This window comes from Sorex fumeus, unplaced genomic scaffold (genome assembly GCF_029834395.1).
Source record: "Sorex fumeus unplaced genomic scaffold, SorFum_2.1 ptg000048l, whole genome shotgun sequence".
NCBI classification, from domain to species: Eukaryota; Metazoa; Chordata; class Mammalia; order Eulipotyphla; family Soricidae; genus Sorex; species Sorex fumeus.
Window position 1 is genome coordinate 8,228,428 of NW_026606105.1, and position 12,865 is coordinate 8,241,292.

The 12,865-nt window shown below is 49.4% G+C and overlaps 1 protein-coding gene across 1 annotated transcript in view; it reads right to left on the reverse strand.

Annotated features, from left to right (window-relative positions):
* Window positions 1–383: 383 nt before the first annotated feature.
* IFT56 (intraflagellar transport 56) overlaps window positions 384–12,865 on the reverse strand; it is a 40,693-nt gene continuing 28,211 nt past the window's right edge. The window contains exons 15-18 of the mRNA XM_056124001.1: window positions 12,409–12,478; window positions 10,344–10,450; window positions 2,891–3,024; window positions 384–513 (exon numbers count right to left, since the gene is read on the reverse strand). Coding sequence (XP_055979976.1) covers window positions 402–513; window positions 2,891–3,024; window positions 10,344–10,450; window positions 12,409–12,478 — 423 coding nt within the window. The 3' untranslated portion in view covers window positions 384–401. The remainder of the gene's footprint in view (window positions 514–2,890; window positions 3,025–10,343; window positions 10,451–12,408; window positions 12,479–12,865) is intronic.

Here is a 12,865-nt window from a genome sequence, read left to right on the forward strand (position 1 = left end):
TCACACACCTCTCTGTGACCTCTCCTGGGCGGCCAACAGGGAGGGGACAGGATGACAGTGCCTCTTGAGCACAAGAGGCGATTCGCTAGAGCATCGAGGTGAAGAGTCTCGGTGAAGAACCGAGGTGGGAGAGAAGCCATGTGGTTCTCAGTGTCAGTGCGTGGGGTGGGAGTTCTCGAGGGTCTTTGGGAGACAGCACCAGGCAGGGCCGAGGCCTTATTGCTGCTCAGATCCCACCCAGACCATGCACAGACTGTGGTCCTGTGCCAAGCTCAGACCCTGAGTCTCAGCAACAGTCACCCATCTTGAGGCTTGAAAAACAGGAAAGGGAAAGGATGAGAAGTCGGAGCCCTGAATCTCACTCGACCCGAGGGAGAGGCTGTGGCGTGGCCGGGCCTCCTTTAGACAGGCACTCGGTTCTCTTTGGCCCACTTCTTCATGATCCGGATGATGTATTCCACCTGGGTGTGGCCCGTGCTCCTCAGCAGATGCAGAACTTCTCGGAGGGTCTCTCTGAGGACAACGTTGAAAAGGACAGAGTTTCAGTACGGAATACAAGCTAACAAGTGGCGGGGAGCGGGCTCACGGGGCTGGAGCCCCCCAGCACGGCAGGGACCCCAGGCACCCTGTAGGGCCCAGGCTCAGCAGCACCTCCAGCTGGGGCAGCAACAGGAGCAACAGCAAAGCTGGAACTGCTCTTTGCTCTGAGGGGCAATTTTGGTAACCCTCAACACGTATTCAACACGTATTCAACCAACTTCCTAGCCTTCTCGTCTATTGTCCAGAGTAAAAATAGAAAATTTGATGGCATCCTTCCCACATTTTTGTTTTCACATATACACACCCGTCTTTTTTTCCTCTCTAGTATGACATTAACATTTCCATTTCTTTTTTTTTTAATTTTGCTTTTTGGGTCACACCCAGTGATGGTCAGGGCATACTCCTGTCTCATGCACTGAACCCGGCTTGGCCGTGTGCAAGAAAAACGCCCTGCCTGCTGTGCTTTCGCTCCAGCTCCAAGATTTTCATTTCTGAGCCGTGCCAGGAGTGATCCCAAGTATAGAGCCATGAGTAAGCCCTGAGCCCCCAAACAAACAAAACTTGGTTCAAGTTCTGTATGTGACTAAAAAGTTGTTACAGTTGCTCCATCTCAGACTTCTTCTTTGTTCAAAGTGATGTCACTTGGGGATGGAGTGATAGCACAGCAGGTAGGGCGTTTGCCTTGTATTCGGAGGACCAGGTTCGATTCCCAGCATCCCATATGGTCCCCCAGGCACCGCCAGGGGTAATTCCTGAATGCACGAGCCAGGAGTAACCCCTGTGCATCTCCAGGAGTGACACAACAAACAAAAAAAAAGTGATGTCACTTTAGCTGGGTATCTGCCATTTTTACAAAGCCATAGAAATCAATGATTTCTTCAAGAAAGACAATATATTTGATCTCTGGGAGCGAGTAAAGGACCTCAATCCAACAAGTTCTCGGTACTGAAATAACGTACGCTGAATGGGACTTACACCACACTGTAAGAGGAGTATGCCAAAGCTTCCTCTCTCCTGGACTTCCTCCTCCCTAAACGTTCTCAAAGTTTCTGCTGCGTACCCCCCCACCCCCCGCAAACTCTTTCAGCTCATCAAACCGATTAAGTGATTTTCAACTAAAGGCAGGAAGTCATTTTTGCTAGGTTCTTTCCTTCTGAAATAACCACGAGGTTCTGTTTAGGATCCTGGCTTCAGCTCTAAGTATTTGGATATTGTTATGAATGGAGCTAGAAGACTCTATACTGGAGGTAACCGAATGTCCCTGTGTTCCTGGACTGTGAGAAGGTGTGAGGAAAATAAGGGCTGGGGGATAGGACAGGGGTCCAGGTGCCTGCCTGGCATGTGGCTGGCCCATGTTCACCACACAGGGTTTCCCGAGCCCCGCCAGGAGTGATGCCTGAGCAGAGAGGCAGGAGTAAGCCCTGAGCACTGCGGAGTGTGACCTTAAAAAGAAAAAAAAACAAAAGAAGGTAGGAAGGAAGAAAGGCAGAAGGAAAGAAGGAAGAGAGGGAGGAATGGAGGGGCCAGCGCTCAGGAGGAGGGCGGGTGGGCCAGCATGTGTGTCTCCCATGAGAGTCCTGAGCTCCACCACCCCTGGCACCCCCAGAGCACCCCACTGACAATCCCCGTGAGCAGTCGTGGGCACATTCAGCACTGCCAAGGTGAACCCAGGTCCTCAGCTTCTGAGTGTGGCTCCCACAAAGGAAAAGAAAGACAAGAACCCGAGCGGGTGCTGAGCAGGGAGGCAGAGCACGGGCCTCTCCCCCTTCCGGGGGCAGCATCCTGTGTGACGCACTGTCCCGAAAAAGGACAGGGACCCATTCCGTTCCTAACACCTTACGGCCCAAGCTGAAACACACAAGCAAACATCAAGGAACGGACAGAAGAGACTGAGAAGACGGAAAAAGAGACCCAAGAGGCTGAAAAGAGACTGAAAAAGACTGAAAAAGAAAAAGTCGATTTATTTGGCACCAAATATGTCTCAGGCATTTATGGTTCTGGGGATGAAACTTGTGCACGCAATCTCCCGCGCTCTGCCTGCATGCAATCTCTCCTCGGAGCTGCCTCTCTGTCGCCATTTGCTGTTCTGTTTGTTTGCTTGTTTGGGGGTCGCACACAGCAGTGCTCAGGGCTTACTCCTGGCTTCTGGTGAGCACCGGGGACCATGAGAGGCCAAGGATGGAACCTGAGTGATTGCGAACAAGGCAAGCGCCCTACCCGCGGTACTAATGCCCTGGTCCGTTATTCCAAAACATAATCATGACTGAATTTCCAGAAGACAACGCCACCTAAGAGAGCCTCCGTTCCCCCTCACGAGCGAGCGCAGCTGCCACCTCACGGGCTTACTTACTTGGGTTCTCTCCCAGCCAAGATCATCTGGAAGATGCCCACGCAGGCCCCCCGCTTGCCTTCCCAGTACTCAGGGTTGGGATCCAGCCGCTCCAGCACATCAAATGCCTTGGCCGAGTAGTAAAACTGCCCCATCTGAATGAATGAAAGAAAACATTGTGGTGATGTCTGTAACCAAAAGATTGCAGAGAACAAAGTAAAAGACAGTGTGAGGTCCAACTGTATAAAGCAAGTGCAGGGGGCTGGAGTGATAGCACAGCAGGTAAGGTGTTTGCCTTGCACGCAGCCGACCCAGGTTCGATTTCCAGCATCCCATATGGTCCTCAGAGCACCGCCAGGAGTAATTCCTGAGTGCATGAGCCAGGAATAACCCCTGTGCATCGGGTGTGACCCAAAAAGCAAAAAATAAAATAAATAAATAAATAAATAAAGCAAGTGCGGGCAATGACAACGACACAGTGAGTTTGCAAAGGTGGAAAAATTAACCCCTTATTAGAGCAAGAAAAAAAGAAGGTTAGCACAGGGGTTCAATTTCAGTTTATCTTCATTCAACTTTCAACCGTATTTTTTTCTATATGCTTTGAAGCTATGCTACAATCAACACACCCCCCTCGCCCCCCTCTCCCTGTACAACCCAAGATGGTTTTTCTCTGACCTTGTGCTAAAATTCTCAAATGCTTGGGGCCAGAGAGTACAGAGGGGAGGGTGTCTGCCTTGCACACAGCCAACCTGGGTTTGACACCCAGCACCCCATATAGTCCCTCAACAACAACAACAACAAAAGTTTTCACGTGAAAACTTTACAACTTTACACTTGTAAAATGGAGCATGCGGCATTAGTTAGTGTATTGTTTACTGATGATGCTGTAAATAAAAGTGTCACCACAACCCAGGTCATGAAATAAAATGATGACAGCAAAGCAGAAACTACCTGTGTCGGTTCTGGACCAGAAATGAGGGAGCTCTCCTTCCTTCCAGATACAACTACTATTAGATATTTTTGTTTTTATGTTTTCTGCTTAGGGGCTACTCCTGCCTCGGTGCAGGAGGTCACTCCCAGCTCTGCGCTGGAGTGCATGAGGTTCTGGGAACTGACTTCAGTCCCCCTATCAGCCTTGGAGCTAGCTCCTGCCCTTTCAGACTTTCGAGTTATCACGTCTGGGACTTCCTTTAGAGTTATTTTGGGCGGCCTCTGAGCGGTGCCCACTCCTGGCAATACCCGGTTAAATGGGTCATATGCTTCAGTGCTCGGCCGGAAATGCAGGGGTGCGAGGGGCTGCCAAGCCACCACAGTGGTGCTTGGGGCCCTGGGGGCTATAGTAGACTGTGGAGCCTTCGCGGCCAGGGATTGGATGGGGTCCTCTGCATGCAAAGCCCCTCTGCAAACTCCATCTCATTTTACAGCTTGTCACCTATGTACACATTCATGTGTCCCCCACCCCCACCCCCCCACACACGTTCTGGCTACACCAGGCAGTGCTCAGGCTTACTCCTGGTTTGGTGTTCAAGGATCACTCCGGCAGGTTCAGGAGACCATAGGAGATGCTGGGGCTGAACCAGATATGGGTTGACCACATGCAAGGCAAATGCTCTGGCGCTATGTACACATTGTTAGACAGTGTGATTGACTTTTGCTTCTCAGAACTGTATTCCTATCAAATAAGCCTTAAATGTTCTCTTTTGTCTTACATATTTATTTTTATTTTATAAGTTTTAGTGAGGAGGCTCGAGCGACAGTAGAGTGGAAGGGCACTTGCCCTGCACAGGGCCGACCCGGGTTTGATCCCCTGGCATCCCATATGGTCCCCCAAGACCTCCTGAGCGCAGAGCCAGGAGTAATCCCTGAAGGGACCCAAAAAGAAAAAAAAAAGTTTCAGTGAGAGAAAATTGTTTTTGTTCTTTTGGTGGGGGCAGCACACCAGATGCTTAAGGGGCTATTCCGGGCTCTGTGCTCGGGAGTGACCCCTGGCGGTTGGCCAGATGCAAGGCAAGTGCCATTCCTGGACTATCAGGACATTTTCAGTAAACAGGAGGAGGGTGGGCGAGACATGTGTTCATGCGTTCAAGATGCTCCTCTGCATAATGCCCAAAAGGGGCGGGGAAGTGGAGGGGGGAAGAGAGAGAGAGAGACACAGAGAGAGAGAGAGAGAGAGAGAGAGGAAAGTGCCAGCCATAGAGGCGGGGGGGCGGGGCAGGCGGGAAATTGGGGACACTGGTATTGGTGGTGGGAAATGAACACTGGTAAAGGGACGGGTGTGGGAACATTATATAACTGAAACCTAATTTTGAACAACCGTAACTCACTGTGACTCACTGTGATTCAGTAAAAAAATTCTTTTAAAGATGCTTCTGTGGAGAGGGAGAGTCAAGGGTAGCCGGTAAGGTGCAAAGAAAGGAATTACACATAGCAGGCTGAGATGCGGTGGTGCCCAGAATGGAAAATGCCCTCTTCCTTATATTTAAAAGTTCATCTCTGCCACTGTTTATAGTTCTCATTGCTTCGTGGGGGTGGAGCACTTTAAAAAATAATTACAAGGTGCTGGAGCGACGGTAACTGCCTTGCATGTGGCCAACCCGGGTTTGATCTTCAGCAGTACCACATAAGGTCCCCGAGCACCGCCAGGAGTGATCCTGAGCACAGAGTCAGGAGGAAGCCCTGAGCACTGCTGAATGTGGCCCCCAAACAAACGTGCATGGTGTGAGCACAGCTGTGGCTGGGCCAGTGTGGGGCCCCTGGGAGCCACCACGACTCGCCCTGTGCACCCCTCCAGCTCCCGCCCCTCGCCCTGGCCTCGCTTGTTTTTCTTCATCTTAATGGTTTTCCTTCATTTCAAGAATGTTACACGTGTGGGCAGTCGAGCAGATGAGCCTGGACCTCCTTCTCTCAGCAGTATGCTGATCGGTCGCTCAAGGGGGCAGCAGTTTGCAGCCATCAGGTAACTGGCCAAGTGTGGTCTGGGTGCGGAGAACACCGAGAGGCGCCCTGAGTATGAAACCGATTCCTGCCAGAGCCGACCGCTCTGGGAAAGCAGTGCGAATCTTTCTTTCTTTTTTCTTTTTTGGCTTGAGGGCCACACCTAGTGGTGCTCAGGACTTAGGCCTAGCTCTGTGCTCATGGAGCATTCCTGATGGAGTTTGGGGACTATATGGGGGCTGGGGATTGAATCGGGGTCTGCGGCATGCTAGGCAAATGCCCTGCCTGCTGCTGTGGCTCGAGAGTAGGGCAGACCTTTGAGTCAGGGGCCCAAAGCCTGTGGGGGCAGTGACCGAGGCTCAAAGGGAAGGAAGTGACCCTGCCTTCTCATTACCCTGGCCAGGTGGCCTATGAGAAGTCAGAGTCAGCCTCACGCAACACACATGTTAGAAATTACTGAGCAGCACCCCAGGCCGAAGCAGAGTATTTAACCTTCTACCTCTGGAGGGACAACCGAACTGTGTCCAGTTCTGGGTATTCTGGTATTCTAAACCAGCCGCTCGGGCTGCTGAGTCCTGGAGGAGGCTCCCGAGGGGCAGAATGACCCCAGCTCCGAAGGGGGCAGCCCTCAGCATGGCCGGATGTGGCCCCCAAACCAACCCAACAGAGGCAGAATGGTCTCTCTCACATGTGGGCCAGAAAGAGGCCTCACAAGAGAGGAGCAAGTGGCTGAAGGCAACAGCACCTGAGCGCGGTCCACAGAGCTGAGCGCCCGGGCCAGGTGTCCCCTTAGAACACTGGACACGGGAAACGCCATCCGCAACGGCACTCACATCACCGGGACTACAACCGAAAACTCAGATGAGATAATACAATTACAGAGATTGAATAAAATGAAATTTAGATAAAGTAATCCAAAGTAAAGTAAAAAATTTAAAAAACCTGTCTGATTATTTCATGGCATATCTTTTTTAAGCCATTTACTTTCAGTGTATCTACATCATATTACCTGAACCGAGGGGTGAGAGAGAGAGTACAGCAAGCAGGGCATTTTCCTGGCATGTGGGCGACCCAGGTTCAATCCCCAGCACCAGTATGGTCCCTGATCCCCACTAGAAGTTCTCCCTAAGCTCAGAGCCAGGATAACCCCTGAGGGGGTGTGGTCCCTCCCAGCCCCCCCAAAAAAGATATATGAACTGACTTCCTTCTATTGAGCAAGTTCTTGGATCATGTTTTTAAATTTATTAATGTCTTTTGGTCTAAGTACACTAGCTATATGTATAAAATATATTTGCTTGTACACATCTGTTTGGTTCTGCACCACTCCCACACTGCTCGGGGGCTGTTTCTGGCTTGGTGCTTGGGGTCACTCCTGGCAATGGTGCAGGGGATCACCTCAGGCCCCCTACAGAGGCTCTGTCTGGCCCCTGGCCCCCTGGCATGGAAAAGCAGTGAGACACCTGGACTTGATTCTCCAGGGGTTTTCTTTTCTTTTTTTTTTTTTTCTGCTATTTGGGTCACACCCAGCGATGCACAGGGGTTACTCCTGGCTCTACACTCAGGAGTTACTCCTGGCGGTGCTCAGGGGACCATATGGGATGCTGGGATTCGAACCCGAGTTGGCTGCGTGCAAGGCAAATGCCCTACCCACTCTGCTATCTCTCCAGCCCCTCTCCAGGGGTTTCCTATTTGTCCCGCCTGTTTTTCCTGGACGGCATTCAACATGTGTGTGCTTATCGAGGCCACACCTGGACGAAGCCAGGACTGTAATTTGCAGAGGAGACAGGAACGCCTGGACTTGGAGATGTCTGCCTTGCACGGGGCCAACCGGGTTCACTCCCTGCCACCCCGGGGGATTCCCCTGAACCCACCAAGAGTGATTTCTGAGCAGAAAGCCAGAAGGAAGCCCTGAGCACCGTTGGGTGTGGCCCCAGAACAAAACCAGAATGAGCTGGACTTGAGCGCCCCTCTTTCTCCTCCACATCTTTGCCTACGACCTGTGCTGTCAGAAATCGGGGCCCTGAATCATCACGCTAGTGGGTTATTACAGGACCACTGAGACAGGAGATAATAATGCCAGTTGTTTTCAAGGTTGGATCCTTCCTTTGATCTCTTCCCCTTCTCCTTTGATCTTAATCCCACCCCTTTCTCATCTTCTCTGAGGCCTGACTCCATCAGAAATGCTCCCACTCTTGCCAATCTTTGATCTCGCTATCAGTGGTTTCTCTTCCTCTGCCTAAAACATCCTTTGATTCCCCTCTCCCTCGACCTCAGAAAGGAAATCTGCCTCCTCCAAATCCATGCGTTGGTTTTTCCTTTAGCATCACATTTTGGCACTATATTTTACACATCACTTTTTAAATACGGTGGCTTGATTGCCCACTCATTGTATCTCTTTTTTGGGGGAAAGGGCGGGGGATTAGGGGGTCACAAGCAGCAGTGCTCAGGGGTAATTCCTGGCTCTGCACTCTACACTCAGGAATTACTCCTGGCAGTGCTCCGGGGACCATATGGGATGCTGGGGATCGAACCTGGGTCAATCACATGCAAGGCCAGAGCCCTCTCTGCTGTACAACCGCTCCAGCCCCTGCTTCTTTTTCTTAATTGACTTTTCTATCCATGACTGTTTTCTCGGGTCCCACACAAGTTCACCTAGCTGCAGATTCAATATTCTTCCTAGACTTCTGATAGAATTGGAGTAGGAAGATAAAAAAGCACTGTTTTCTCTTCTGGTTATTTTCCTTTCCTTCTCTTCACCCTCTTTCACTGACTCTATTTTGACCCCTTGAGTATTGCAATTCCTGTGGTTGCTCACCCATTTCCCTGCTTCGTCTCATTCCCCCTGAGTCATCTGCCACCCCACAATTAATGAGTTTACCTCAGTGACGGCGCTGACGTCCCCTCTCACCTGGACCCCCGAGCTTCACCTCATCCCAGACACTCCTCCCAGAACATCGCTGCCATCCACCAAGTCATGGCAAACATTTTCAAGTTTCTTCTATTTTAAAACTATCTTTTGTATTTTTCAAAACTATTTCAGGGCAACACCCAGAGGTGTTCAGGGCTGCCTGTGGCTCTGTGCTCAGGGATCACTCCCGGTGGTGCTCAGGGTTTTACGGGATGACGAGCATCAAACCCCAGATCAGCCAAGTGCAAGGCAAGCGCCCTGCTCACTGTGCCCTCTCTCCAGCCGGTATTTTATTTTAATTTTTTAATTAATTTATTTTTGGTGATGCAAGGTAGTTCTTATTGAAACTAATTTAGAAAGCTGTGAGGGGAGAAAAAGGGATAAGGTGTGTGTTCAAGAGAGAGCACGGGCTTCTCCAGAGTACAGTGTGCTGAACGGAAACAGGGGCTGGAGAGCAGCCCCGGCCGGATTGTAAGGCCTTTCAAACTTGTGATGACTCACTTTATTTTCATAACAGTTCCCTTTGAAATGAGCCGCTGTTGGTTAGTTTATTTGTTTTATTTATTTTTTTGCTTTTTGGGTCACAGCTAGCAATGCTCAGGGGTTACTCCTGGCTCATGCACTCAGGAATTACTCCTGGCAGTACTCAGGGGACCATATGGGATGCTGGGAATCGAACCCTGCTCGGCCTTGTGCAAGGTAAATGCCCTACCCGCTGTGCTATTGCTCTAGCCCCCTGTTAATTTAATACATACTCTCTTAATCTAACACTGTCCTCTCCTCTTTCCTTTCCTGCTTCCTTTGTCGTTCCTGTCACCATCCGCACCTCCATTTTCTGCAGGGTTTGCTTTGCAATCCCTCCTCACACTTTACTTCCTTCCCGAGGTAATTCCACTATTTTTCTGCGCTTTATGACTATCATCAAAATACTGATTTCTTGGGACTGGAGCAATAGCACAGCGGGTAGGGCGTTTGCCTTGCACACGGCCGACACGGGTTCGATTCCCAGCATCCCATATGGTCCCCTGAGCACTGCCAGGGGTAATTCCTGAGCGCAGAGCCAGGAGTGACCCCTGTGCATTGCCGGGTGTGACCCAAAAAGCAAAAAAAAAAAAATACTGATTTCTTGAAATATTTGTATTTAGGTGTCAAAGGACTCTTTTTTGAGACTCAGAAACACATCTTCAGATAAATATCTGTATCCGGATAGTACTTAAAATTCACGGGCATGTGAGCAGAGACACTGTACACCAGGTAATGCGCTTGCTTTGCGCAGGCTGGCCCTGGTTCGATCCCGCTCCGCAGCTGTTTGTCTTAACCCCACAGAGGTGGTCCCTGAGCACAGAGCCAGGAGTAAGACTAGAGCACAGTCAGGTGTCGTCCCAAAACAAAACAAAACAAACAAGTTGCATGACCATTAGAAATGCAAAATCTCCTCTTTCTAAACCACTATTCCACGTACAAATAAAGCCCTGAAATGTTCAGTCCATCCGCACAGGGATGACATTCCTGTTGTCACCATGAATCCTCTCACCAACAGCACTAGAGCCTCAAGGAGAATTTCCTTGAATTTTTGGCGCGAGCAGCAACGCGATTCTGGCCTTCGGTTTCCTCACAGCCTCCCCGTCTCACCTTGTAGCAGTCATTAGCAATGAGCTGTAAGAGGCTGAAGGACTCCCCCGAGGTTTCCATCTTGAGATAAAGCTCCCAGGCCAGTCTTGGTTTCTTGTTCATTATGTCTACAAAACAGGGAAACAAAGATTTGTATTTCTGAATATATGTGAGCAGAATACTGCTACATCTTGCTTCTCTGTGGGCCGGTTCTACATTCCAACAGCTCCCCCAGGAAAGCCTGCACTATCCCACCTCCCAACCAGAGCTGGATGATCCTTAGAATAATTCTTGGGGCTAACACAAGCATATCCTTCCAGCAGTTTCTACTCTGCCCCTCGGCTTCAGGGAGGACACCTGCCATTCACTCCCTCCTGCTCATTTGCCTCTCCACTTCACTTAGAAAGTCTAACCACAAACATGTCCCAAGACTTTAAAAATGCAGTGAGAATCCGGCCCGACTCCATCGCCCCAGGACCAAGCTGCACAGAGACCTTCACCTGCAGAAAAATCTCACATCCCTGTGGCTGACAACTTCAGGCATCCTCAGGGTAATGCAGGCTACCTCCTTCCACCTTCCTGTACTGCCAGGAGCCCCGGCCACGCCCATGATCCACCCTCAGGGCCATGTAAGCTCATCTATCAGCCTTGGTCCAAAGACTCATAAATACAATTCAAAAGGACTCAACTAGCTGCAAAAATCTCTCCACCCAGAGCGATCTCAGAGGGGGACGGGCTAGCACTCACACAAACAAAACCCCAAACCCACCACCAAGTTAAAAATTTAACTCTTGGGGCTGGAGCAATAGCACAGCGGGTAGGGCGTTTGCCTTGCACGCGGCCAACCCGGGTTCAAATCCCAGCATCCCATATGGTCCCCTGAGCACTGCCAGGAGTAATTTCTGAGTGCAGAGCCAGGAGTAAACCCCTGAGCATTGCCAGGTGTGACCCAAAAAAGCAAAAAAAAAAAAAAATTAACTCTAGCTGGACCGCCCACTGAAAAATTCTGGATCTTCTGGATGCATCTGCAGCCATGTGCCATCTCCAAACTCTACAACACTGAGGAACCACTTTGGATGGGATGGAAGCCAACCAATCTTCACTAAGGAAAACATTAACACAGAAAGTGTAACTTGTAACAACATGTTAGTAATCCCTCAGACAAGGACTTAGCTGAGATACAATTTTCACTAATTTTCTCCTACAGAAATATTTATCATTAGCCATTAAGTGGTAACAAGTAATATAAAATAAATTACTGTGTGCCTGCTAGGAGGGCAGGCTTGCTGATGGTGGGGAAATGGAGACAATCAATGGCTGAGGGAAGGGGACAGTGGTGATGGGACTGGGGCTGGAAAACTGAATGCCTGCAACAAGCAATCATGAACGACGTTGTAAACCAGTGCTCAAAGTGTGGGGAAAGGGGCTAACGCGACAGCACAGCGGGTAGGGCATCTGCCTTGCACGCAGCCGACCCGGGTTCGATCCTCAGCATCACATATGGTCCCCAGAGCACCACCAGGAGTAATTCCTGAGTGTAAAGCCAGGAGTAACCCCTGTGCATCACTGGGTGTGACCCAAAGACCCAAAAATAAACCAATAAAAATAAAGTGTGGGGGAAATTTTTTTCAATGCAGTGAGTGTTTTAAATTTAAAATAAAAAAAATAAGAAGTGAAAAGAGAGATAAGAAGTTCTGTCATCTACCAAAACAAACAAACAAACAAAAAAACCAAAGCCATTTTTCAGACCTGTACTACTGTGAAAAGTTACAATGAGGAACGACAACGTAATTTGGCAGCCAACACTGTCAAGGGAGACTCAGAAAACCTGAAGAGGCTAAAGGAAGAACCTGGCGTCTCTCAAGACTGTCTCTGCAGTTCAGTGAGGCACAGGGAGACCCATCATGGTCCAACACACAACACACACCCATGGGGCCCTTACTGAGCAGCCCGCCTGCAGCATCGGAACGCTCACTCCTTAGACTGAGCAAAAGGCAAAGCAAAACCAGAAAGTCTCAGTCAGTGCCACTCCATCCGGAAGCGCAAAGAGAGGAGGTTCCTCTGTAACAGGGAAAAGAAGACTCACAGCACCGAGCTAACCAGCTGAGGTAAATGTAGTCATTTTTCATCTTCTCACTCTGGATTAAGAGGAAAACCTACAAGAAGAGGAGAGAAAGTCAGTAAGCATAGAATGTTCTCCAGTCAAAATAACCCTACCAGCTTGCTTTAGAGTAAACAAAGCTTTATAATCAAAATTCAGTATAAAACTGTGGCTTCAAAACACTTCTCTTAGCTATTGAAATCACAAGCTGACTAGAAGTCGGTAAGGAAGTCGATTTGACCTGTAATTAACTGTATGACACACACAAACATATATGATCATGCTACTGGGAACTAAAGCAACTGTTCAAATTTTAAAAAGGTAGTGTTCTACAGAACAGAGTCTATCCTCATGATTAAGATAGAAATTAAAATTCCTAGAAAAGATAACATTCATAGTCTAAAATAATAAAACATGTTTCATTTATTTTGCTTGGGGGGGG